At 53.2% G+C, this 22,325-nt stretch overlaps 1 protein-coding gene across 1 annotated transcript in view; it reads left to right on the forward strand.

Moving 5' to 3' along the window:
- LOC122899476 (kazrin-like) overlaps positions 1–22,325 on the forward strand; it is a 106,533-nt gene that overhangs the window by 32,823 nt on the left and 51,385 nt on the right. The window contains exon 2 of the mRNA XM_044237214.1: positions 559–750. Coding sequence (XP_044093149.1) covers positions 559–750 — 192 coding nt within the window. The remainder of the gene's footprint in view (positions 1–558; positions 751–22,325) is intronic.

Consider the following 22,325-nt stretch of genomic DNA (forward strand, 5'->3'; position numbering starts at 1 on the left):
AGGTCTGGGTTCAGATCCCAGCTCTGCTGCCCTCTAACTTTATGATTCAATCTCTCCGAGCCTCAGCTCCCTCATCTGGGAAATGGAGGTGATGGTGGGAGCTGCCCTAGGTGGTTTTCGCAGGATTCAGTGAGATAGTGCGTGTAAAGCCCAACTCGGCACTCCAGGCTCCTAGCGGAACGCCACCTCCTGTCACCTCTTCGTTCTCACACTAGTTCCTGCCCATTGGAGGGAATATGATGTTGGCCGTTGGAATGGCCCCTCTTGGTGCGGTGACAGCAGCACCAGAGCCCTGGAGAATGGGGTGGGTTCGGGGGGGGGATGCTGGGCGCTCCCACCAGCCACGCTCTGCAGACTGGAGGTGGGGCGCAGGACTGGGGCTGGGGCTCTTGGACTAAGGTTAACAGCTTTGGTAGTTTTCTCCCCAGTGCACACGAGGAAAGCTCTCAAATGCAGAGCACACAGGAAAAGCCAAAGCACCTCGGAATGGTCCCCAGAAAAAGCACGTCAGCAGGAGCCCGCGTTCCCTTCCTCTAACCGTGTGCCCTTCTCCCCTAGTGCTCCTGCGGGAAGAAGTGGCTCGGCTTCAGGAGGAGGTCCACCTTCTCCGCCAGATGAAGGAGATGTTGACGAAGGACCTGGAGGAGTCCCAGGGCGGCAAGTCCTCCGAGGTCCTCTCGGCCACCGAGCTCCGGGTCCAGCTGGCCCAGAAGGAGCAGGAGCTAGCCAGAGCCAAAGAAGCCTTGCAGGGTGAGTGACTAAGTGACGATTGGTGGCACTTTCCTCCCTTCCCTTGCCTGGGGCTCAGGCTTGGAGCACAGGGGCGCCGAGGAACCAGGGTCCTTCCTCTCCAGGGGGAGCAGCACGGACATGGGGGTCTCCCCGTGCTTAGACCCCCAGCTGAAGCTGCCCTGTCCCTTTTCTGATAGAATTCTGCCTCGCGTGTTAGACGCTTCTGTCATTCCCATGTCCCTGTGACCCGCACAGACTTTCCAGCGCGGTCACGCAGGGTCGCCGCCCTCTGGGGCATGAATGGCAGGCGGCATCTCTGCTGGACCAGGCTGCTGACCCAGCCGCTGGGCTCCACTTCCCTGGCACTGTCGAGGTCCTTGAGCACCTCTGGTTAGGGGACCGCGCGGAGGCGCTGAATTCTCTGCGGGAGGACACATCTGTCCGCCACGTGCCACTCTCATTCACTGTGGTGGCCTCTCGGGGAGGGGCTGGGGCCCCTGTCCCGTGGCTGGCCTGGAGGAGCTCCCCTCAGTGCAGTGTCCAGTGTCCTCTCTAGGAAGACGGGGGAGGAAGCGGGATGGGCGGCCAGGTGCTTCCTTGCAGAGCTGGCCCACAGCAGCCTCTATGTGGCCGCCACAGGCTGCTGTAGGAAACGTGGTCGGTGGGCCCTCGTGTGCAGCCGGCCTTCCTCGGAGCTGGCCTGGGGCTCGGCGGCGGCTGACCCCCATCTCTCCTGGAAGCCACCTTCCCACATGCCGCGGGCTTTGGGAAGGGGCTCAGATGACTCGAGAAAAGTTGGGGGAGTCCTCTCTCACAGTGCTCAGAGAACTCTGACACGAAGCATTTTCTTAAGGCCCCGTTACTGCATTTGATACTCCTGGGGAAAAGAAAAAGGCAATCCAGCTTGGCAACCTGCTTTCCACTTAGGTTTCCTAGAACGATACATACTCTGGAAACTTCATTTCAGAAGCCAGAGCAGCTTTCTTGCTTAGGTTGATTTCAGGCTGCTCTCGGAAAGAGACTTCGGGACAGAGCGGCAGCTTGAAGAAGTCATCTCTGTCTCCTGTCACCATCAGAAGGAGCGTTTCGGGCTGGTGGGCATCTCTGCTCCCCTCAGCCCGGGGACCCAGGGAAAGAGCCAGAATCAGAGCCAGGGATTCCCTTTGGTAGGAGTGTGGTGCTCAGGCCGGGCCCGCCTGCGGGGAGAGCTAGGACGTGGAGTTTCTCGCAGGGTGTCCCGGGCTAGCTACAGGGCACCCTTTCCTGTTGGGGTTTTGTTTCCAGTGGGGTCGCCCAGCAGTGTCTTGAAGCCCGAGCAGGTGGGTTGTCCGTGCCGTGGTCCAGCTGATGCTTCGTAATTGGGAAGTCACCGTGCCCAGCACACGCACATTCCTCTTCGCGCGGCCATCCAGGAGTCCAGGCAGATCCGTGCAAGCTTCCCAGCTTCCGGGGGCCTCCTGACACCCCCTCCTCCCTCAGGATAGAGAGAGACTCAAGTGGCAGGAATCTCCCCGAGGAAGTGTCACTGGGCCCAGGGCTGTGTGAGCTGATGTTGTCTGGTCTCCGGAAGCTTTGTAACCCTGTGGGGAGTTGGCACTGCCTCCGAAGCTGTCTCAGCCACCTTTGCCAGTGTATTTTCCAAGGTCAGGGGAACCTGCCTTGTATGATCTTACCTAGGGAAAGAATCCTCACCCCCATTTGCCCTTCTGGACCTAGAAGGGGAACAGAACCTCTTATCTAAGCTGTTTCTGGTCGCAAAGGAATAGGGAGGGGGCTTAGCAGACGCTCACTGACCCCACCACTCCCCGGCTCCTGGGACAGACTGCCTACGGTCTCCAGACCTCAGTTTCCTGGCCAGAGTGATGGGACAGTAGTGGTGAATTAAATGAGGCAATGTCTGCGCAGGCAGAGAGCTGGTTACCATGTGCATCCTTCTCCTTTCGGCCCACAGGACACAGCTGTACAGGCATATTTTCCTTGCTCTGGGTAAGGTGTCTTATCTGTCACCAAAGGTCACCCAGGGACACAGGTATCTGCCAGATGTGGGGGCTCCTCTGTAAACAACAACCTCAGCAATAAGGACGTGTCGGTATTCATGATAGGAAGCTTTGCTGAGTACCTGCTGTGTGCTAGCCCGTATCTATCATTCACCCCAGTCCTACCAGGATTAACCCCCTTTCCCAGATGGAGTCACCTGAATGAGCTTCAGGGTGGTGAAATAACTTGGTCAAGGTTACAGAACTAATGACCAGCAGAGTCAGAAAGTCTCCACTGCACGAGCACACCTCTCCTTCCCGCTGGGGATTCAGCTGGGTCGGACAGGAGAGACGGGAGGCCATCCTAGCTCAGAAACGGGGACGGCAGACTCTGGAGCCAGATCTAGGTTTGCATTCGGGCTCCCCCACTTACTAGCTGTGTGACCTCGGGCACATTCCTTACCCTCTCTGAACTATGTAGTCCTCTGGCTGAGGGTAACAATAACAAAGCTGTTTCTCTTATCATTGAGGCTAGTAACAGTAGCTGTTTCCGAGGGTTGTCATGGGGAGATATAAAGTGCTTGGCCCAGTGCCTGGTGCTTTTAGTGCATATACTTAGTGATTACCAGATGAGAGGGGGCTTGGCACACCTCCTCAGACCTGCCTGGAGCTGTTGGTCTCCTGATTCCTGTTAGGGTGGCCCAGACCTTCGAGCCCCTGAGCCCATCCAAGCTCAAGGCAGCAATGCTCCCGAAAAGCAGTGGGCACCTTCAGCCGGCCCGAGCATCCTGCCTGGCATCCTACGAAGTCATAAATAAGATACTTCCTCCTAGCCACGGCACGTGGTGAGTAAATTGCCGACAGATGTGGGCAGAAGGAGGCTGGGGCATGAAAAGGGATTTATATGCCCATAATGAGGAGAATGAGAATAAATGTGCAAACCAAGTAAGCAGCAGATGTTGGGTGACACTTGTTAACAGCCGGCATCCCTGCGGTATTTGCAGGAGAACGCCAAGCCCCCAGGACTTCCTCCCTGGTGGTACCCTACCTACCTGCGCCTGTCTTTGGTTTGAGTTTGGATGAGACCAGAATTTTCCAGAATGGGAGAGGTTTAGGAACTCAAGCAGACATGAGGAACATCAGACCCAGGTTACGACATCAAAGCAAAGACAAGAACTGGGTTTGGGGAGGACAAGGTATGGAAGATTCCTCTGTTTCTTTGGGGATGAGTCTGGAATGCCAGGTTTAGGAGTTTGGTCTTACTTACGTCGTGAGTGTAAAGGCAGAAGTTTGGAAGGATTGTTCAAGAAAGAGTTGTGTCGTGTGTGTTTAAAGGTAACGGAGCTGGCTTCTAGCCCTAAAATGTGCTGGGGAGCTTGTAACCCATGGGAGCCCTCCGGGGAGTCTCCGATTTCCTCAGCCCCTGCTCAGTTCCCCTGATTTCCCCCGAGAATCAAGGCATTACCGAAACGTGATTGTGAACATTTGCTTCTGCCCCATTTTTAACAGCGTGACGAGTGTGTCGAGCGTTTTCTCACGATAAATGCTCTCCGAAAACATAATTTTTAATGACTACATAATGTTCTAGCAAATGGAGGCACTGTAGTTTATTTAGCCACTTTCTGATTATTGGACACTTAAGTTGTTTCTACTTTTTTTTCTTTTCAGTTTTGCCGTTATATACCATTCCACTAAAGATCTGTGTTCGTAAATCTGTTTATTTTTTTTATGACAGGATTTCTCCATCTTTCTGGTCTCCGGACCACCTCTCACTCTTACAAAATTGAGGACCCAAAGAGTTCTTGTTTATGTGGGTTAGTTCTGTAGGTATTTACTGTGCCAGAAATTAAAGCCAAAAACTCATTTAAATCCTCAATAATTTATTTTAAAACAACAGCAGTAAACCTATTGCACATTAACATAAAAAAAAAACCTTTAATGAAAAATAAGTGCATTTTCCCAAACAAAAAGATTTGAGGGAGGAGAGCATTGTTTTACATTTTTGCAAAAACTTTTCCGTATGTCAAAAACAAACAAAGAAAAACTTTTCGATGTCTGACTTTACAGAAAACTGCTAAATTCTCATCTCTCTGATCCTTCAGTGAGGCTACTGCCATTTGTTGTTTGGGTTGAAAATCTGGCATCACTCAGATAAGTAGGAGGAAAAGGGAGGAGTGTATTGATTGCCTTGTATTAGAGGAGTGTAGGTATTTTTCTTGGGTGGCATCCTCAAACCCACCAAACAGTAGTTTCGGAGAGATCTGCTGCAGCGTGTTGTGTCAGAGTTCATCCAATGAGGGTTTTGTGCTCTGTTAACAGTGGACAAAGCCATTGGTCTCATTGGCACGTCAGACGGGTACCGTACCACACACAAGATATAAGCATCTATCAGTGAGTGATCACTTGAGTGAGGGGGTGATGCTGAGCTTCCCAATGATGACATACTTCCTGATTCATGATCAAAAAGTCACACGTGTTCACAATCACCACGCATGTCATCAGAAAAGTCTTTGAGTCTTGAGAAGCTGTTGAGGCCACGGTGGCAGATCAAGCCTGCGGAAATTCTCACGTTTGTTCAAAAGCTCAGATTTTAATCTTTGACAACAAGTATGGTCAGTTGTTTTCTTTCTTTCTTTCTTTCTTTTTTAAGATTTTCTTTATTTATTTGAGAGAGAGAGAGAGAGACCATTAGAGGGGAGAGATCAGAGGGAGAAGCAGACTCCCAGCCCAACAGGGAGCCTGATGCGGGACTCGATCCTGGGACTCAGGATCATGACCTGAGCCAAAGGCAGTTGCTTAACCAACTGAGCCACCCAGGTGCCCAGTCAGTTGTTTTCTAAGAAATAACGGGCCAGCTCATGTAGTTCATGTGTGGACTTAGTCATTTGCCAGATCTCTTAGTTAACAGGATTGGGCATTTGTTCCTTCAAGTGCATGTGGTGTTCTGTGGAAGAGTGGCTAGTTTAGCTTGCAACTCAAACAGTCATGCAAATGATTGTCCTCAAGACAGCCTTTGTTCTTTGGTTTGCAGCAAAGGAACTTTCAGTGTTCTTCCATTTTTCCTAAAAAGACATGTACTTGGGGATCAAGCTTTAATAAAATTAATAATTTTTACTGCTTCACCAAAGATATTCATTAGTCAAATAGTGCCCCCCCCATTTTTTTTCGAGAACAAATGCATGGTGTTAAGACTATAATGACTACTAATATCTACTCGTACAGTTTGATGCCTCTGCTGTGATGTTTGCCAAGATGTCAACATCCTCCCCAGCATTGCTTTTGTACCCACAGTACAAATAACACAGTAAAAAAGGCAAATAATGTCATAGTATCATTATGAAAATAGCTTTCCTCATGGATCCCCTGAAATGATATTTCTGGTGGTAATGGTGACAGCTAGCATTTCTGAGCATCGTTTCTGTGCCACGTGCTGCAGACCTTCAGCTCACTTAATCCTCTCAGTAAGCCTGGGAGATGGGCTGCGAGTGTGGCAGGAGTATGCACAGTAACTGGTTAGAACTGGGTTTGGACATCATTATGCGGGTGGACCCCAGCCCTTAGGGGATGCTGGCACAAGGAGGCTACTGCTGCAGGCGAAGCAGACTGAGCAGAGGCAAGAACACCAGTCTGTGTATGGGGGGCAGAGGGAAGGGAAGCACCAGGCCAAGGCTTTGTAACAGGGAGGTGGTGAAAGATGATTGTGGAGAACTTCGAGGCCTGGGGAGACTTGGGGCAGGAAACCATATCAGAAGTGGGGTGTTGTAGCAGGTACCCATGTCCCTCTCCCAACCTTTGCGATCTCTTCTGTCTCCCTTGAGCATGAGGACATATATGTGATTACATACAGATGGTTCCTGGATCCCCTCCCTTCTCTTCTCCAAGCCCTGATTCAGGCTCTACTTCCTCCAAAAATCTTCCTAGACTTTTCTCTATCTGGTAGTTCAGGGCCTGTGGTTGTCAGTATCGTGCTCCCAACCCTCATCCCCCAAATGCCTGCATCCTAATTCCTAGAACCTGTGAATATGTTAGGTTACAGGGGCAGAGGGGAATCAAGGTTGTTAATCAGATGTCCTTGAGATGGGGGGTTATTCAGGGTTATCCAGTAAGTCCAGTGTAATCAGAGAGTCCTTCAAGTGGAAGAGAAGGCAGAAAGAAGGTCAGAGTTGGAAGGAAGTGTGATAACAGAATAGAAACTCAGTGTGAGGGCTCAACCTTCATTATGCTGGCTTGGCAGAAGTAGAGGGAGGGGCCATGAGCCAAGGAACGCGGGTGCCTCTAGAGGCTGGAAAAGGCCAGGAAACAGACTCTCCCTGAGAACTTCCAGAAGGAATGCATCCTTAATTTTTACCTCCCAAGACCCATTTCAGACTCCTACCTCTAGAACTGAAGACAAGAAATTTACATGGCTTTAAGCTACTAAATTCGTAGTAGTTTGTTAGAGCGGGGGTGGGGGGGGAACTGGTAAGGTCCTCTCTTCCCTGTACTTCACAGCCCCAGATGCTGACCTCTCTTCGTGTGCGGTGAGGAACGTTGCTTTCCTATACGGCTTGCCACTCACCAGGCTCCCACAGGACACAGCCCCCAGCACAGAGCTGGCCTCATTAGCTCAACAAAGCAGGTGATCGTTGAGTGAGGAGAAGACGTGGTACCTGAGTTTCTTTAGCAGAAGGAATAAGGACTGTTGGGGTCTTTTCCCTGCCTCAGAATGAGTCTCCTGCCCTAGACCAAGCTCTTAGAAGGAACTGAGCCTTCAGTCTTTGGCTCATTCAATAAACTGAAACTTGCCCATACTAGGACCTGTGTCTGTGGCTCAGAGAAATCAGGGGCAGATCAGACCCAGGCCCTGCCCAGAAGCTGTGACATGCCTAGAACCCACAAAACACTCAGTGCAAGTTAGGTGCGTTATACATTTTTCTAAATGGCCAACCAGACCTGTAGGTAAGCATCTGTGCCACAGATTTTCCTGCTTCAGCGAGTTCTAGGGCACAGAGAATGTCTTTGGCCTTGGGCAGGCGAGGACACCAGTGCCCTTTACATTCCCAGAAGGTGTGGCCATGCCCCGGCTGCCTTTGCAGATGAAATGACCTGCAGACAGTGGGGCAGCAGGTGGCCCCAGTGGCTGACAGAGTGATGTGTTCTTGGTGCTGGGCTGGCTCTGCCCACCTGCTTCCACACACATAAAACACATGCGCGCGCACACACGTCCTTGTCCCCCGGTGCTGTGTGGGCTGGGAAAGCAGCTTAATGTTTCCTGCTCCCCTTCCCACATCCACACTCCATTCTCGAGTTCGTTCTCCCCATCAAAGACTTGCTCATCTCCTGGGCAGCTTATCACGCTGGACTGAGTGTGTGTGTTCCTCTTCCAGAAGTCGTGAGCACGAAGTTACGGGGTTTAGGCCCCAGCTGCAACCTGGTGGCCCCTGGGGCTCGTGCAGGGGTCGCACCCAAAGCCTGCCCCTCTGATCTGCAGCCCTGATGTGGAGATTTTTAGCTGCTATGACTCAGAATTTAGTGGAAGTTTCCAGAGAGTTCTAACTCTGAAGATAGAACATCTTCCTAATACATACCGACCACTTTTAAATATGGTTAAAAGATCCCCCCTTGAAGGCATCTGAGACTCCACGTTTGATCCAGTTGAAAATAATTTATAGTCAGGTGGAAGAAGTCCCCAGAGTCTTGGCTGCTTTGCTGTAGATGCTGGCCGGGCCAGTTGTCTCTGGCAGGTTAGCTGCTTTGTGTGGTAGCTGGGCTCCTGGAAAGGGCACAAACCCTAAGGTACAAGTACTTGTTTAAAAAAATAAAAGTAATACATACTCTCTTGTTTGAGATACACAGAAAGGTTTCAGAGTCCCTGGACACCCACCTTCCTTCACCGTCAGTGTCTTCAATTACCTGGTACAGGGCACAGGTGCTTTTGAAGCCACGCCTTGCATCCTGTTCGCTGTTGTCTCACTGGTCAGAGCAAGACAAGTGACCAAGCCCATGTCACGTGGGTGGGGACTCCGCCAGGGAGGCAAGTTCACGGGCAGCTATTTCTGTGCCTGCACCAAGCATTTTATTTATTTATTTATTTATTTTTAAAGATTTTATTTATTTGACAGAGAGAGAGACCACAGGTAGGCAGAGAGGCAGGCAGAGAGAGAGGGGAAAGCAGGCTCCCTGCTGAGCAGAGAGCCCGATGCGGGACTCGATCCCAGGACCCTGAGACCATGACCTGAGTGGAAGGCAGAGGCTTAACCCACTGAGCCACCCAGGTGGCCCCCAAGCGTTTTAAAGAGACTCATTTCCAGAATCTGCCCAGGGTCTGGGGTTGTTGGTGACTGACAACGATAATACAGCAACTCGGTCCCTTTTGGCTACTTGGCTTTTGATCAGTCTCTGTACCCAAGTAACGCTGGTCCCTGTCCGAGGGTTTCCACACTGAGTCATCTGTCTGTGGGTTGGGAAGGAGAGCCTGTCCAGAATCTCCCCAGTGCTTTCCAAACAGTGGCCCTTCCTGACTGTCCTTCAGTACTTCGGGTCTGATTCTCAGTAGAGTTTACTATGTATTAATGTTCTAATTATGGAAATCCTTCATTTATTCTGAGAAAAACTAGAAGAGTCATGTTTTTGGAAATATACAGACACCCTCTTGGGCTCACCCTCCCAGATCTGGTACTTGTTCTGGAAGCATGTACCAGAGCCCAACCTCTCTTCCCTATTTGGGGGAGGGGGGGAGATGCACCCATTTTGCAGGTGGAATGATTGAGGTATGACTGAGGCGCATCTCTGCTGAGCTGTAATCATCACAGCTGTTACTTATTTAGCCCTTGGAATGCACAGGCTCCCTCCTGATTGCCTTGCCTACAGGAGCTCACGGATCTCCCCACAGCCCTGCTAGATGGGTAGTGTTTATTAGCCTCAGTTTCCCCATCGCTGGCATGGGAGTGAGAGAGGTTTAGGAATTTTTCTGAGGTCTCCAGGACAGTAGGTTTTGGAGCCAAGACTTACTTGATCTCCACAGAGTCTAGTTTCCAAACCTCTGTTCTTCGCAGACACTTACCAGATGCTTCTTTGATTCTTAAGGCCTTGGGGGCAGAGGGAGGGAGTGGAATGGGGAAGAGAGGAAAGGCGAGCAGGTCTGGACATGGAAGCACACACTCAGAGGCCCCTTGAGATACAGGCGTCCCCCACTCCGCCCCAAGAAAGTTCACATGGTGATGCTCCGCTTTTACAAAAGACCGACTTTAGTACCTGAAAGAATCTGGGACAAAAGACAAAAAGCAAACACAGCGTCCAGCATTAGTTTTGCAGCGAGCCGTAATGGGGGCCCTGCCAGGCTTCTCCCCCAGGAACAACACATCCAGCTGCCAGAGCTTTGAACCACTTCTGGGAGCATCTGTCCTCTGTCTGCGTTTCTCGGGTGGATCTGTTAGCAAAGTGTGTCCTCAGGTATCAGGGGAGCCCGAGAGAGGTTATTTTCTAGATCTGGGAATGCTGGCAAATTTTTCCACGTAAATGAATCACAGTTGCCTCTTTTGGCTTATGGAAGGTTTCACAGGGATGCTCTGCTTTCGGACAGCGGGGCAGACCTGTACCAGGGTTTGTGGATTCATTCCCAGTCTTTGCCCTGGAAGGTGTCCCAGGAAGTAAAGGTTGGTCTCAGTCACACAAGCCCAGAGCTTCTCTTCCTGTCCCTCCTCTTTCCCTCCACGGTTCAGTGAACACACGGCAGCCTTGAGAATTGCCGGTGGTCTCAGAGGCCGTGTTTCAGGTGTGAACAAGGGCTGCAGACCTTGAACCTCTGCTTTAGGTGAACCCTGACTTCCTTCCCAGGAAGGGCTGCGGATTGATGGGCTGGAAGGAGAACAAACCTGTGAGGAGAGCCACATTCTAGAACTAACTGCCTTTCGAAAGGCATTGCCCACAACTTCATTAAATCCTGGTTGGAGGAGGGGTGGCGTCTGTCACCGTGTAGGCATTGTGCCCACCTCACCTGGCAGGGTCAGGACATGGCGGTGAGGCCGTAGCAGGAAAATGAAAGGCCCGCCGGCCTCTGTCCTGGGGCAATAGCTTTGGTGTGAGCCAGGGGGGGTCCTTTTCAGAGTCACAGGCACCCTTGCTCGGCTAGGATGAGCACTGGCCCAAGATGGCCAGGGACACAGGGTCACACTGCTAATGACCTCAACCATGATTCTCCTCAGCCCTGGTGGGCTCCTCAGGGGACGCTGTCTTGACCTCAGAGACCGGGGGCGAGCCTTCCTGAAAGAGCTGCCCCTGCTGCCCCATGCAGTAGGTAGAGTTAGGCGGACTACAGCTGGGGAAACTGAGGCTGCAAGAGGCTCCAGGAAGCTCATGCGGCTCTCAGGTCTCAGTGTTCAGACTTGAAGTCCCATGCCTGACACAGATCCGTGACTGCCGTCCCATCCCAGTGTTTGTTTTCCATTAGTGGATATTCTCAGTGTTCCTAAAACCTGACCTAGGAGCCCGCTCACGTATTCACTTAAACACTTGCTGGGGTCCATTTATCAGGTGCTGTACTAGGCCCTTAGGGTGGGTCTGTGAGCACGAAAGATAAAAGATCCATTTCTCATGGAGCTTCCATTCTAGAAGCATGTGCCAGTTGGTACTGCCGCGGAGCACACTAGCCCCAAAATCTTAGTGGCCTAAACAACCGCCATCTTTCTTACAGGTCGCAAGCTTGTGTCAGGCCCTTGGCAGGGCTCAGCTCAGTTCCTCAGTTCCGCGTGCTGTCAGTGGTCCCACGGCCGTATTCCACCAGAGTCCAGGACAGCTGCCCTCCCATGTCTGGTGCCTTGGGGGGGGAGGGGTGCCAGCGTTCATCTGGGAGTGACCCGAGCTCCCTTGTGGTGGTCCAGCCTTGCACATGGAGAGGCTCAGGGCTCCCGCAGAGAATGTTCTAAGAAACCAAGTGCAAGCTGCGAGGTTTCTTATGGTCTGGCCTCAGACGTCACCGAGCGTCACTTCTACCACTTTCTGTTGGTGACGGGCCAGCCAGACTCCACGATGTACAAAGCGTGTGGTAGGGGAGATACAATTATGTCCATCTTTGCGAAAATACCATCTGCCACAGAGGAGAGGGAGAAGGCCAGCGATAAACAATGAACAAAGTAAAAACTAAATCGCATGTGTTCAAAGATTTTAAGTACCATGGGAACGTGGAAATTTTACAGTCGGGTGAAATACGACCCAGCCATTCCTTTCTAGGCGTTTACTCACCTAGGAAATAAATGCCCATACCAAGACGTGGCACGCAAAGGGGGGGGGTTAGAGATTTCATCTGTGCTGGCTTCAAGCTAGAAACAGTCCACCTGCCTGTCCGCAGGTATAGGGGGAAACCGACTGCTACAGTCCGCAGGGGAAACTCAGCAGTCAAGCAGCAAACTATGGTACATGTAGCAGCACGGAGGGTCTCAAAATAATTACCCCGAGTGACAAGAGCCCAGGGAGAGAAAAAGGAAAAATCGCGCATCCTGTATGATTCCGCTTCCATGAGACTTTAGCAGAGGAAAATGGATCTGTTAGATGGAGGTCTGTAAGGAGGAGGGGTCTCCTGGCGGTGGGAGGAGGGCCAGGAACTTGACTCACAAAGGAGAGCCAGGGACTCGGAGGTGACGGGTGTGTTTGCTGTCTTGAGGGTGCTGATGGCTTTTCAGGGGGTCGCACGAGGCAGATGGTCTCAGACGGTCCCTGTTAAACTTGTGCAGTTGGTTGTATGTCATTTATAATCAATAAAACCGTGTTTAAAGGAGTGCAAGGTGAATTAGGATTCTTTGGGGTGGGGTGCCTTGCAGGCCCCTGCAGGCCCCCTGGCTCGGGCAGCCTCCAGCTTTGCCTTCTTGTCCTGCATGCTGGCATCAGCAGGCCATGGGGGGGATGGGGTGGAGGGGGGACGCGGCCCCAGGTGGCAGCATCCGGCCAGTCCGGGCAGCGCCCTGTGCTGTCAAGGCCCCAGCATGCTGGGCTTCTGGGCTCATATTCCAGGAAGAGGCAGAGACCAGAGAGGTCGGAGGCTGCATGTCTGTGGCCCGGGCTTCCGGCCCAGCTCTTCAAATAGCTCCAACCGCGCAGACTGGGCCAGCGCTGGGGATGCGAGCTGCTGCTACCAACCAGGCAAGCTTTTGTGCCCGAGCCTGGCGTGTGGGCACAAAAAGAGGAGAGGCATTTTTTGGCACCGAGCAAAAAGCTCAGAACAATGTAGAAACTTAGGAAGGAGAATTCTGAATCTGCTCAGGGCCAGGTACTGTTGTAGAGAAAAGATGGAGGTTAAAATCCAGTGGCTCACCAGCATGTATAATGAATACAACCTGTACGTATTTACCCGATATTTCTGTGGGCCGGGAGGAATGTGTGGGCTGCAGATCCCGTGAGTTATCTCGGATAATCCTTCCCATTTTTCAGACAAGAAGATTGAAATGAAAGAGCAGTAGTCTGCTGAAAGATGGAATTTAAACCCAGGAAGGTGTGCCTGGCTCCAGGACCTGCCTGATTTCTCTGGCACAGCCCCATGGGGGACCCCCAGTGTCGTTTGTTTAAGTGGCTAACAGTTTGTTGTTGTGATAAATCATTTGTGATGTGGATCCTGGGAACAAGCTGGGCCTGCCAGAGCAAGGGGGAGGCCTCGGCTCTCCATCTATGTTGCCCTTGACCTTCGCAGGCCTCTTCTGGAAAATGGGAGGGTGGGGCTGAGCGCTCTTAGGAGCCCCATTGTCCTGTCCTGCGAGCAGCGTACTCGGAGTGAGGGGGAAAATACCTCTGAGAAAGCCAGGCAGGAGCCCCATGCTACCAATCGGTATGTCGCTGGTCACACCGGCTGGGCCGCTGGGTACCACGGGGCCTGCCACTCCCTCTCACCCCAGCCCAGACAGAAACCTCAGGGGCCTACACTCAACAGCCCTGGCTGGCAGCCCTTAGCCCTTAGCAACCTCCCTGGAGTTGCTCACCCACGAGCTTTGGATCATGACTTTCTAGAAGAATCATTCTGACTCGCACCTTGCCCGCAGAGCACAGTGCCCAAGGAAAGAAAGAAGGCTAGCGGGAGCCGTGGGCTCGGGCAGAAGGAGGAAATGTGTTAGCACTGGTGGGTCAGTATCCCCAAGCCGTGCCAAGCCTCAGGAGGAGGCTTCTCTCCGTCAGTTCTGCTTTTTAGCTGCCCTGGAGACAGGGCCCAGCTGGATGCAGCTAGAGGGTTGGCCTTCCTTGCGGTGAACCCTTCTGTCTCCGGCCGGAGGGTAGCAGGGAGCCCAGCACATGGTAGGGGGCTCCACAAACAGGTCCTGGGGTGAAGGCAGAAGATTAACAACTTAGAGGCTTTGAAACTATCACTTTCTTGGGGAGGGGGCTGTTGACGCCCGCAGTCTGTCGCAAATTCCAGAAGGTCCTCCGATTTGGGCAGCGTCCCCAGGGCTCACTTTTCTGGCGACGTGGCCCTTTCGTTGCCATCCTGAGCGCTGACCTTTGTCTGCCACCACAAAGACCAGCAGAACGCATCATGCTCCTCTGCTTCCGAGTCATTTAAGGAATCTGTGCGCCAGGCACTGGTGTCCATGGAGGAAAAGGGCACACCCCTTTCTTTCTTCCTCATAGTTCAGGTGACTGCAGATCGGGGGAGACTCACTTCCTCCAGGGCAGTCTGGCGTGGCACTGGGTGGCCCCCAGGGGGGAGCTGGACTGGGGGGCTCTGGCCAGTCCCACAAGGGAGGGTTGTTTCTGGGTGGAGCTTTCAGAGGAACATGGCTTCAGGGAAGGCCTCAGAGGCGAACAGCTCACCAACTGACCAAGACTATCGAGGGTCCGACCCTGCCCTCCCCTGCCAGTGCCAAACCTCTCCCCTGCTCACCTGGCCGGGGCTGAGTGTTCACCAGCAGCAGGTAAGCCTTGAAGTGCATGTTGGCCAGGAGGTGCATGTTGGCGTCTCGAGGACAGAGTTTCTGTTCCAGGCAAAGTGTGTCTCCCAGTGGGCTCCTGGCTTTGTCCCGTTCCCAGCTGCGTCTCTTTTCATTCCCTGGGCACTGCACATTGAATCAGAACCTGGATCTTGCTAGCCCACGGCTCGTGGGTGAATGACTTCTCCGGAGTTTGGGACCTGCCAAGGTCAATGGCTGTCGTTTGGGAACGGGACTCCCTAGAGCCCTGGCAGGGCCCCTGGGTCCAAGGGAAGAGCAGAGGAAGGAGCCGGTTGGGGATGTTTTGCTGGATGTTGGGATTATCGAAAGCGCCTGACAACTCGATTGATGGTGGGTGTGGGAGTCGGTGAGAGGTGTGTGACCACGCCGCCGGGAGTGTGGTGTCCCTTGCTCAGATGGGAAGTTGGTACAAACCCCCCTTTTTGGGATCCTCTACCCACGAGTGAAGCCCCTGGAGACAGTCGTTTTCTCTTGTTGGATTTGTTTTCATCTGCGAGGGCTTCTTCCCACATTCTGGAAGCTCGGACCCCCCCAAGCTGCCCGCAGGTTTAAGAGACTGTTTCACGCTGGTGATGGATGGATGACCACGGGGCACACTGGAGTGGTGCAGGCTGGGGCTCTGCTTCCCCCCTCCCCCCGGGGGTGGGTATGTGGGCGTGGCTTTGTTCCTGGCAGGCGGGAGGGCTTTCCCCAGGCAGAGCCTGGTTTTCCAAGCGGCTCCTAGGAGGACATGATGCCAAGATGCTGTGGTCTCTGTTACTGTTCAGAGTTTGTTAGCAATAAGTGGGAAAGGTGGTGAGTAATTTGGGGGTGGGATTTTAGGGAGAGGACAGTGGCCGGCAATAAGGGGGATTCCTCCCTGCCATGTTACACTCTACGTGGGTGCCAGGAGCTGGGCCCGAGGAGATGTCCCTGTTCATACCAAGCAGTTAGGAGATTCTCATCCAGGGAAGGGAAGGTGCTCCTCTGAGTTTCCGGGTTTAGCCCGGGTTCTCAGGAAAGCAGTGAAAAAGCAGACAAAAGTGTTGTTTACTGAATACCTGCAGAGTGCCATCCACCCTGGGAAAGCAAACAGTCGCTCACGGAGTCCTCCTTACCGTCCTACAGGACGCTTCCTGGGCTCCCCTTTTTTTTTTAAGATTCTATTTATTTATTTGACAGACAAGGATCACAAGTAGGCAGAGAGGCAAGTGGCGGGGGCTGGGGAGAGCCCGATATGGGGCTCGATCCCAGGACCCTGAGACCATGACTTGAGCCGAAGGCAGAAGCTTTAACCCACTGAGCCACTCCTGGGCTTCCTTTTATGGGCGAAGAACAGAAGCTCCCTAAGTCTGGTGGGTGGTCAAGACAGGACCAGGCCAAGTCTGTTGACCCTTGGGCAGGTCACTTAACCTCACTGTCTCCGTGGGTGGCACAGGGATTCCAACAACCCCTGCCCTGGGGTCCTGCGGATTCAATGAGAAAACTCGCAGAATGGGGTTAGAAGAGGAAGTGTCCGTTTATTAAATACCTGCTGCTCTTACGTTATCATTGTTTATTATTTATCTTACTTTATCACCATTTGTTGTCCAGACTGGGAGAATTCCACAAGAGAGAGAGAGGGCCTAGTAAACAAAGTTGTGCTGGGACGGTAGGCATCCACTGGAACGGTCCCAGACAGACAAGGCCCGTAGCCCTTGACCGACAGACAGGATCTGAGCAGGTCAGGGGATGACGTAAGCAAAGGTTTGGAGGTTGGACAATCACGGTTTGTGCAGGTGACCTTGCACAGTGGGTGCAGGGTGACGAGGCAGACCTGGTCGTGGGTCCCACCTGCCCTGCTGGACAGGAAGAGGCACATCTCCCCCATCCCTGACTCCACTGCCCAGAGCACATCCTTCCCTCCACTCCAAGTTCATCTCCCACCCGTTCGGCATCGTGGTTCAGGGGCTTCATGGACCTGAAAAGACATGATCTTTGCCACGACAGAGAGGATTGAAACCCACCACGGTGGCATGGTAGACGGGCAGGAGCAGAAGGGGAGAAGTTAGCTACTAAGTCATGGAGTGCGTCCTCGGTCCACACCGAAGGAACAAAGCTTTTGGGTGGTGGCCGCAGGAGGAAGCATGCGGGAGGCAGAAGGCAGACGCTGGTGTCCCTAGCCTATGGTGTCCCTAGCCTGTGTGGCTTCTGTGTGAAAACCTCAGCAGGAGCCCGTGATGCCTTGATAAGGACGCGTCTCCAGGCAACTGCTGTTCCACACCCACAGGGCCCCTGTGCCTCCCAGCCTGGGAGTCCGGTTCCCAGAAGGGTCAGAGCAGCCTTCCCTTTGGAAGCGTGGGGTCTGAGAGATGCTATGGAGAACTTCCTTCCCCAGAGAGAGAAGGGAAGGCAGCTGGGACCTGGAGACCAGGCTCGGGGGGGGTGGAGTGACAGGTCTCAGGGAGCTGGAAGCTGGGCCTAGACCCATGTCCTGACTCCCTGCTCTGAACACTTAGTGGGGTCCTTGCTTTTTCCTGTCTCTATTCCTAAAATAGTTTTCTAAGTTTAATGGAATCTTGACCAGTCGAGTAGGATCTTAGCTCAAGAAGGCTAGGCCGATCACCCATCTGTAAATGTGTATTTTTGGCATTAATGGGGCTCCCATGACCCTCTGTGGAATCTTGGTGCAAATTAGAAGCAGCCATATAGACAGATTCAGAAAACACACCCCTTCCCATTGAACACAGTCCTGCTGTTCTACTCAGGCCGCAAGTTTCCCAAAGCTCTTAAAATGCAGCCCTGGGTGGAGGTGAGCAGGCTTGGGCCTGGGAGGGTGGAACGAGGGCTCCCCGCCCATCCCCTCAGAGCCAAGGCTCCTAGTCTCCGTAGCCTGAGACCTCGCAGGTGCCGGGTGTGGGGGCCAGCAGAAACTGGGGACTCTGCCATGCCAAGGAAGACTGGAGGCACGATGCTGGATCTTTCCACCACCTGAATTCTCTTTTTTTTTTTTTTTTTTTAAGATTTTATTTATTTATTTGACGGAGATCACAAGCAGGCAGAGAGGCAGGCAGAGAGCCCGATGCAGGGCTCCATCCCAGGACCGTGAGATCGTGACCTGAGCCGAAGGCAGAGGCTTTAACCCACTGAGCCACCCAGGCGTCCCTGAATTCTTTTTTTTTTTTTTTAAAGATTGATTGATGATTGGTTGATTGCTTGATTGATTTTAAATTTTATTTATTTATTTGAGAGAGAGCACAAGCAGGGGGAATAGCAGGCAGAGGGAGAAGCAGGCTCCCTACTGAGCAAGAAGCCTGACATGGAACTCAATCCCAGGACCCTGGGCTCATGACCTAAGCCGAAGGCAGATGCTTAACCAACTGAGCCACCCAGGTGCCCCTCACCACCCGAATTTGGGAAGTGCAGGTGCTGACTCAGGGAAAAAGAAGTTCCAGTTAATAGAGACAGCCCACCCAGGCACCCTCCAGCCAGCACCCTTGGCCACTGGCTCGGAGCACTGTTGAGGGAGCTTCAGGCCCCCGGCAGGTGCCTGGCAGCTTGTCTGTGATCGTCAGAGCAAAACTCCCAACCATTGCTTTTGCCTGTTGAAGACATCAGGGAGCCTTTCTACTCCAGAAATGAGAAGGGCACCCTCCTGTGGTTTCTCCAGATGCCCAGAGCTCTCCTTCCCCTTAACGGGTGTGGGCATTTCATTTTGAGCGTCGTGTGTCTATGTTGTTCATGCCCGGGTGGGAGGGCACAGTGAGGCTATGTACCGCCCTCCTGCCCCTGCTGGGATGCCCAGCCTAGCTCATTCGGGATGCGCCCTGGGCTTGGTCCCAGGGCCAGAGCCTTCATCCCAGGGCTGAAAGTGTAAGTAGTAGATTAAGAAAATGCAAATTAGGGGTGCCTGGGTGGCTCAGCGGGTTAAAGCCTCTGCCTTCGGCCCAGGTCATGATCCCAGGACCCTCGGATCGAGCCCCGCATCGGGCTCTCTGCTCAGTGCAGAGCCTGCTTCTCTCTCTCTCTCTCTCTCTCTCTCTCTCTCTCTCTCTCTGCCTGCCTCTATGCTACTTGTGTTCTCTGTCAAATAAATAAAAATCTAAAAAAAAAAAAAAATGCAAATTAAATTCACCCAGAGAGATTATTGCTCACCTCTCAGATTGGCAAAAATCCAAACGCTCTCACACGTGATTCGCAGAAAGGCAGAATGATGGGACCCTGGTGGGGGGTGGGGGGGACATTGAGTAACAGCGAGCAAAATCACATATGCATTTGCCCACTGACCCAGCCGTCCCACGGCAGAGGGTTTATCCTGAGGGTGAAACATCACGAACATGAAACAAGTTACTTTATCCTTCTCCTAGAATACATCTGAAGGCTTACAAGAGCAGAAGAATGGGAAGCAAATCTTGAAGGGTTTCCAGATTGTTTGGCGTTACTTTGTTACTGTGGAGTAGAGCAAATAAATAAACCTCTCTTAAGGGTCAGGATTGTCTCTGTGGGAAACAGGAGTCTGGAATGGGGGAAGGTGTTGGATGGGAGTCAGAGACATCAATATGCTCTTGATTTTATTTATATGCCTGTTACTTACATATGTAATTTTATGTAGAGGTACATACATAGAAGATTTACAAATTGTAACCACAGAAGGGGCAAAGAAGCAGTGCCCCCTAGCAGCAGGGCCCACACCTGGTACCCACAGCTGTTTCTCAGTGCTGCTCCCCATGAGAAGGGCGCCTTAGACCTGAGCGGAGGATCCCAGGTGTCAGGCAGTGCAGAGTCACAAGGTGTGCCTTGAACATCTTGTCATTCTGGAAGGCAAGAGACAGATGGGTCAGAAACCAGGCACTGGTTGGAAGAGGGGGCTGCTGACAAGGGGGAGACAGTTGAATGTCCAAAACAATGAGAAAATTAGATTTTTCATGGGAGAATGGAGGGGAAAGATGAAAGCTAGTTAGTCAATGTGTAATTAACTAGAAAATCACCAAAGTGGGCACGCTGCCATATGGGCCTCCCGGAAGGACGCAGCGAGAGGACACAGCGTCACCTGTGGGGTGGTTGGATTGGAAGCAGGGCAGCTTCGACGTCACCGAAGACCCACGGAAGGCAAAGGGAACCTCCTAGATTTAGGGAGAATCAGGAGCCACGAAGTTCAGTGTCATGTGTGACCTTGTTTGGGATCTTGGGCTGGGGGGGTGTGGGAAAGCCGCAGAAGCAGTTACCGGGGGGACTGTCAGGGCTCGGTGTTGGGGGGTGTGGTTGCATCCGCGGTGATGCAGAATGAGACCCGTCAGGATGGGCCGACACCGGAGCTCTGGGGGGTGGGGCCCCAGCGATCTGGCAGCCCTACCTGAATACAGGGCCACTTCCCCGGTACATGCCCTGTGCTGGCCACGTGCCGGAACAGATGTTAATCCTCGTTTGCAGATAGGAAACATGTGTACAGTGATATTACTTCTCTTTATGAATATTTTAATATTAAAGCAGCAAATCCCAGAAAATGCTGACCTGCCGCTTTTCTGGGTTGGCGCATTCCAGGCAGTTCCACTGGCCTGCTTGGTGCCCGCCCAGACGCGTTCACGGAAGGAGCGTGTCAGTCTCTTCGTGTGGCCAGGCGGGGCTCTAGGACACCCATCCCTCCTTGAATGGGATTTGCGGGACCCCAAGGGGACACTGTTGTCGTCTTATTTTGAAGTCACTTGAGGAAAGTGACTCGACTCCAAATCTCCAGATCTGAGCTGTGTGCTGGGGGTGTGGGACTCTGATGGGGCCCTAGCTGGCCGCCTTCCTGGGGACCGACTGAGGGGACATCGGGCCCCCGAGGGCCTTGTCTGCACATACCAGCTAGGTAATCAGTAGGTCCTCCATCCGCTGGAGCTGCTACCACTTTTCTCTGTTCACTTTAATCAAAAGCACCACATCAGGCACTCTGCCAAGTATTGGAAACACAGAGTCATTCATTCCAGAAATATTGATTGACCCTGGCCCCATGCCAGGCCCAGGGCTAGGTGCTGAGTATATCCTGGAGAGCAGAACAGCTCAGCAGTTTAGAGGGGAGTCAAGTAATGAATTAGTGAACAGACAAGGAAAAGATAAGGTAGAAGCACATGCCCAAAGGATTGAGACGGGGAGGCGTGGAGGACAGGGTGGGGTGGCTCCTTGGCTCCGTGGCCAGAGAAGGCCTCTCCGAAGCAGAGGTCTCTAACTCAAGACTGATGGGGAAGAGTCAGGGGGCAGCTCTCGGGGCAGGGGGACAGAGGAGGCGTGTGTGGCTGAAGGGTAAAGGACAGGGAGGACTGGGAGGTGACGATAGGCAGGTTCAGGAGGGACTTTGCCGTCCAAATGAGGACTTGGACCATTACACCCGCGGTTTTAAGCCGGGAAGCCGCTCAACCGGACTTGCATTTGAAGCAGCCCCGGCTCTGGCGGTCCTCTTGAGAAGAGACGGAATTACGGGTGGTCGTGAGAGGCTGTTTCGGTCCTCCCACAGGACAGGTCTGGAGAATCGCCAGACTTGCTGGCAGATCAGATACTGGGGAGGGAAGAGGACGACCCACGAGGATGGGGCTTGGGCACCTGGTGCCGGGCACGTCCTCCTCCAGCCTGAGACACTAGGGAGCCCTGGCAAGCTTTTAGGCAGAGAGGGATGGGCTCTGAATGGGGTTTAGGAAGCCAGCCTGGGGGTTAGGCCCAGGTGCCAGGGCCAGGGAGGGGGAGGGGGATGAGGGCAGGTAGTTCTCCCTGCCTGCAGAGGAAGCCACGGGTGTAGGCAGAGCCTGTTTCCTCCTCACATTTGGCCTCAGGCTCCTTGGTTGGGTGGGGGTGGGGGGTTGTCCTGCACCGACCCCTCCTCCTGGCTTCCTTGTCCTCCGTGAGGGGAGGGAGAATGTTGCCCTCCCCTCCGTTCCCAGGCAAAGGCAGAGTTCCCACGGAGGCCTGGCATCTGGGTTCCTGTCCACACCCGGCCCGCCCTCCCCTCTCAGCCTGTCGGAGCAGAGCAGGGATGCTGCAAAAGAAGGAGGGCGGCCCTGCCGGCCCCGGCTGGAGGGGATTGTAATTAAAAGCAGGGCGGCCACACTTAGACTAATGACATTCCACACTCGGAATTGCTGTCCTAGGCTCTGGTTTTCCTGATGCCAGAAAATCCAATAACCCCGGGTTACATCCAGTGTGGATGTTGTGCTGATGGGATTTGTGAAATCCACCCAGTGTGTTGTATTCTGGTCATTACCTGGGGTGGGGAGCGGCTCTCACTCCGCCCCCGGACAGGCAGCTGGTCCACAAGGGCCACCCTTAACCCAGGTGGGCTCAGGTGTGCAGCTCAGCCCGGAGGCTGCGGAATTGAGGGAAGACTGGCTGCTGGCTCCGCCCTCAGGGCCTCCAGCCGCTCCCCCCACCCCCAGCTCCAGGCACACTGGGGCTGTGCGCAAGACTGCCTCCCCTCGCCTGGACTCTTGGGGTCCCCACATGTGACTGTCTTCTGGGACAGCAAGCTTTCCTAGAGCCTCCTGCACTCCCCCGTCCCAGCCAGACTCAAAGGAGCCCAGATCAGCCTTTCTTAATGACTCAAGGTCACACAGGAATATTCAGTTTTGCGCTTGGGAAAATGTTGCACCGGCCCTTTGCACTGGATTCTCTTCCCCTTTTGCTCAACTTGTCTGTTGTCATCGGGCTGCCTCTGGGAACCCTGCACCCACCCCTCAGCCCCTCGGAGGACCAGTCTGTTCATCTGCAAAGTGGGGATGATACC

Source organism: Neovison vison, chromosome 2 (assembly GCF_020171115.1).
Source record: "Neovison vison isolate M4711 chromosome 2, ASM_NN_V1, whole genome shotgun sequence".
Lineage (NCBI taxonomy): Eukaryota > Metazoa > Chordata > Mammalia > Carnivora > Mustelidae > Neogale > Neogale vison.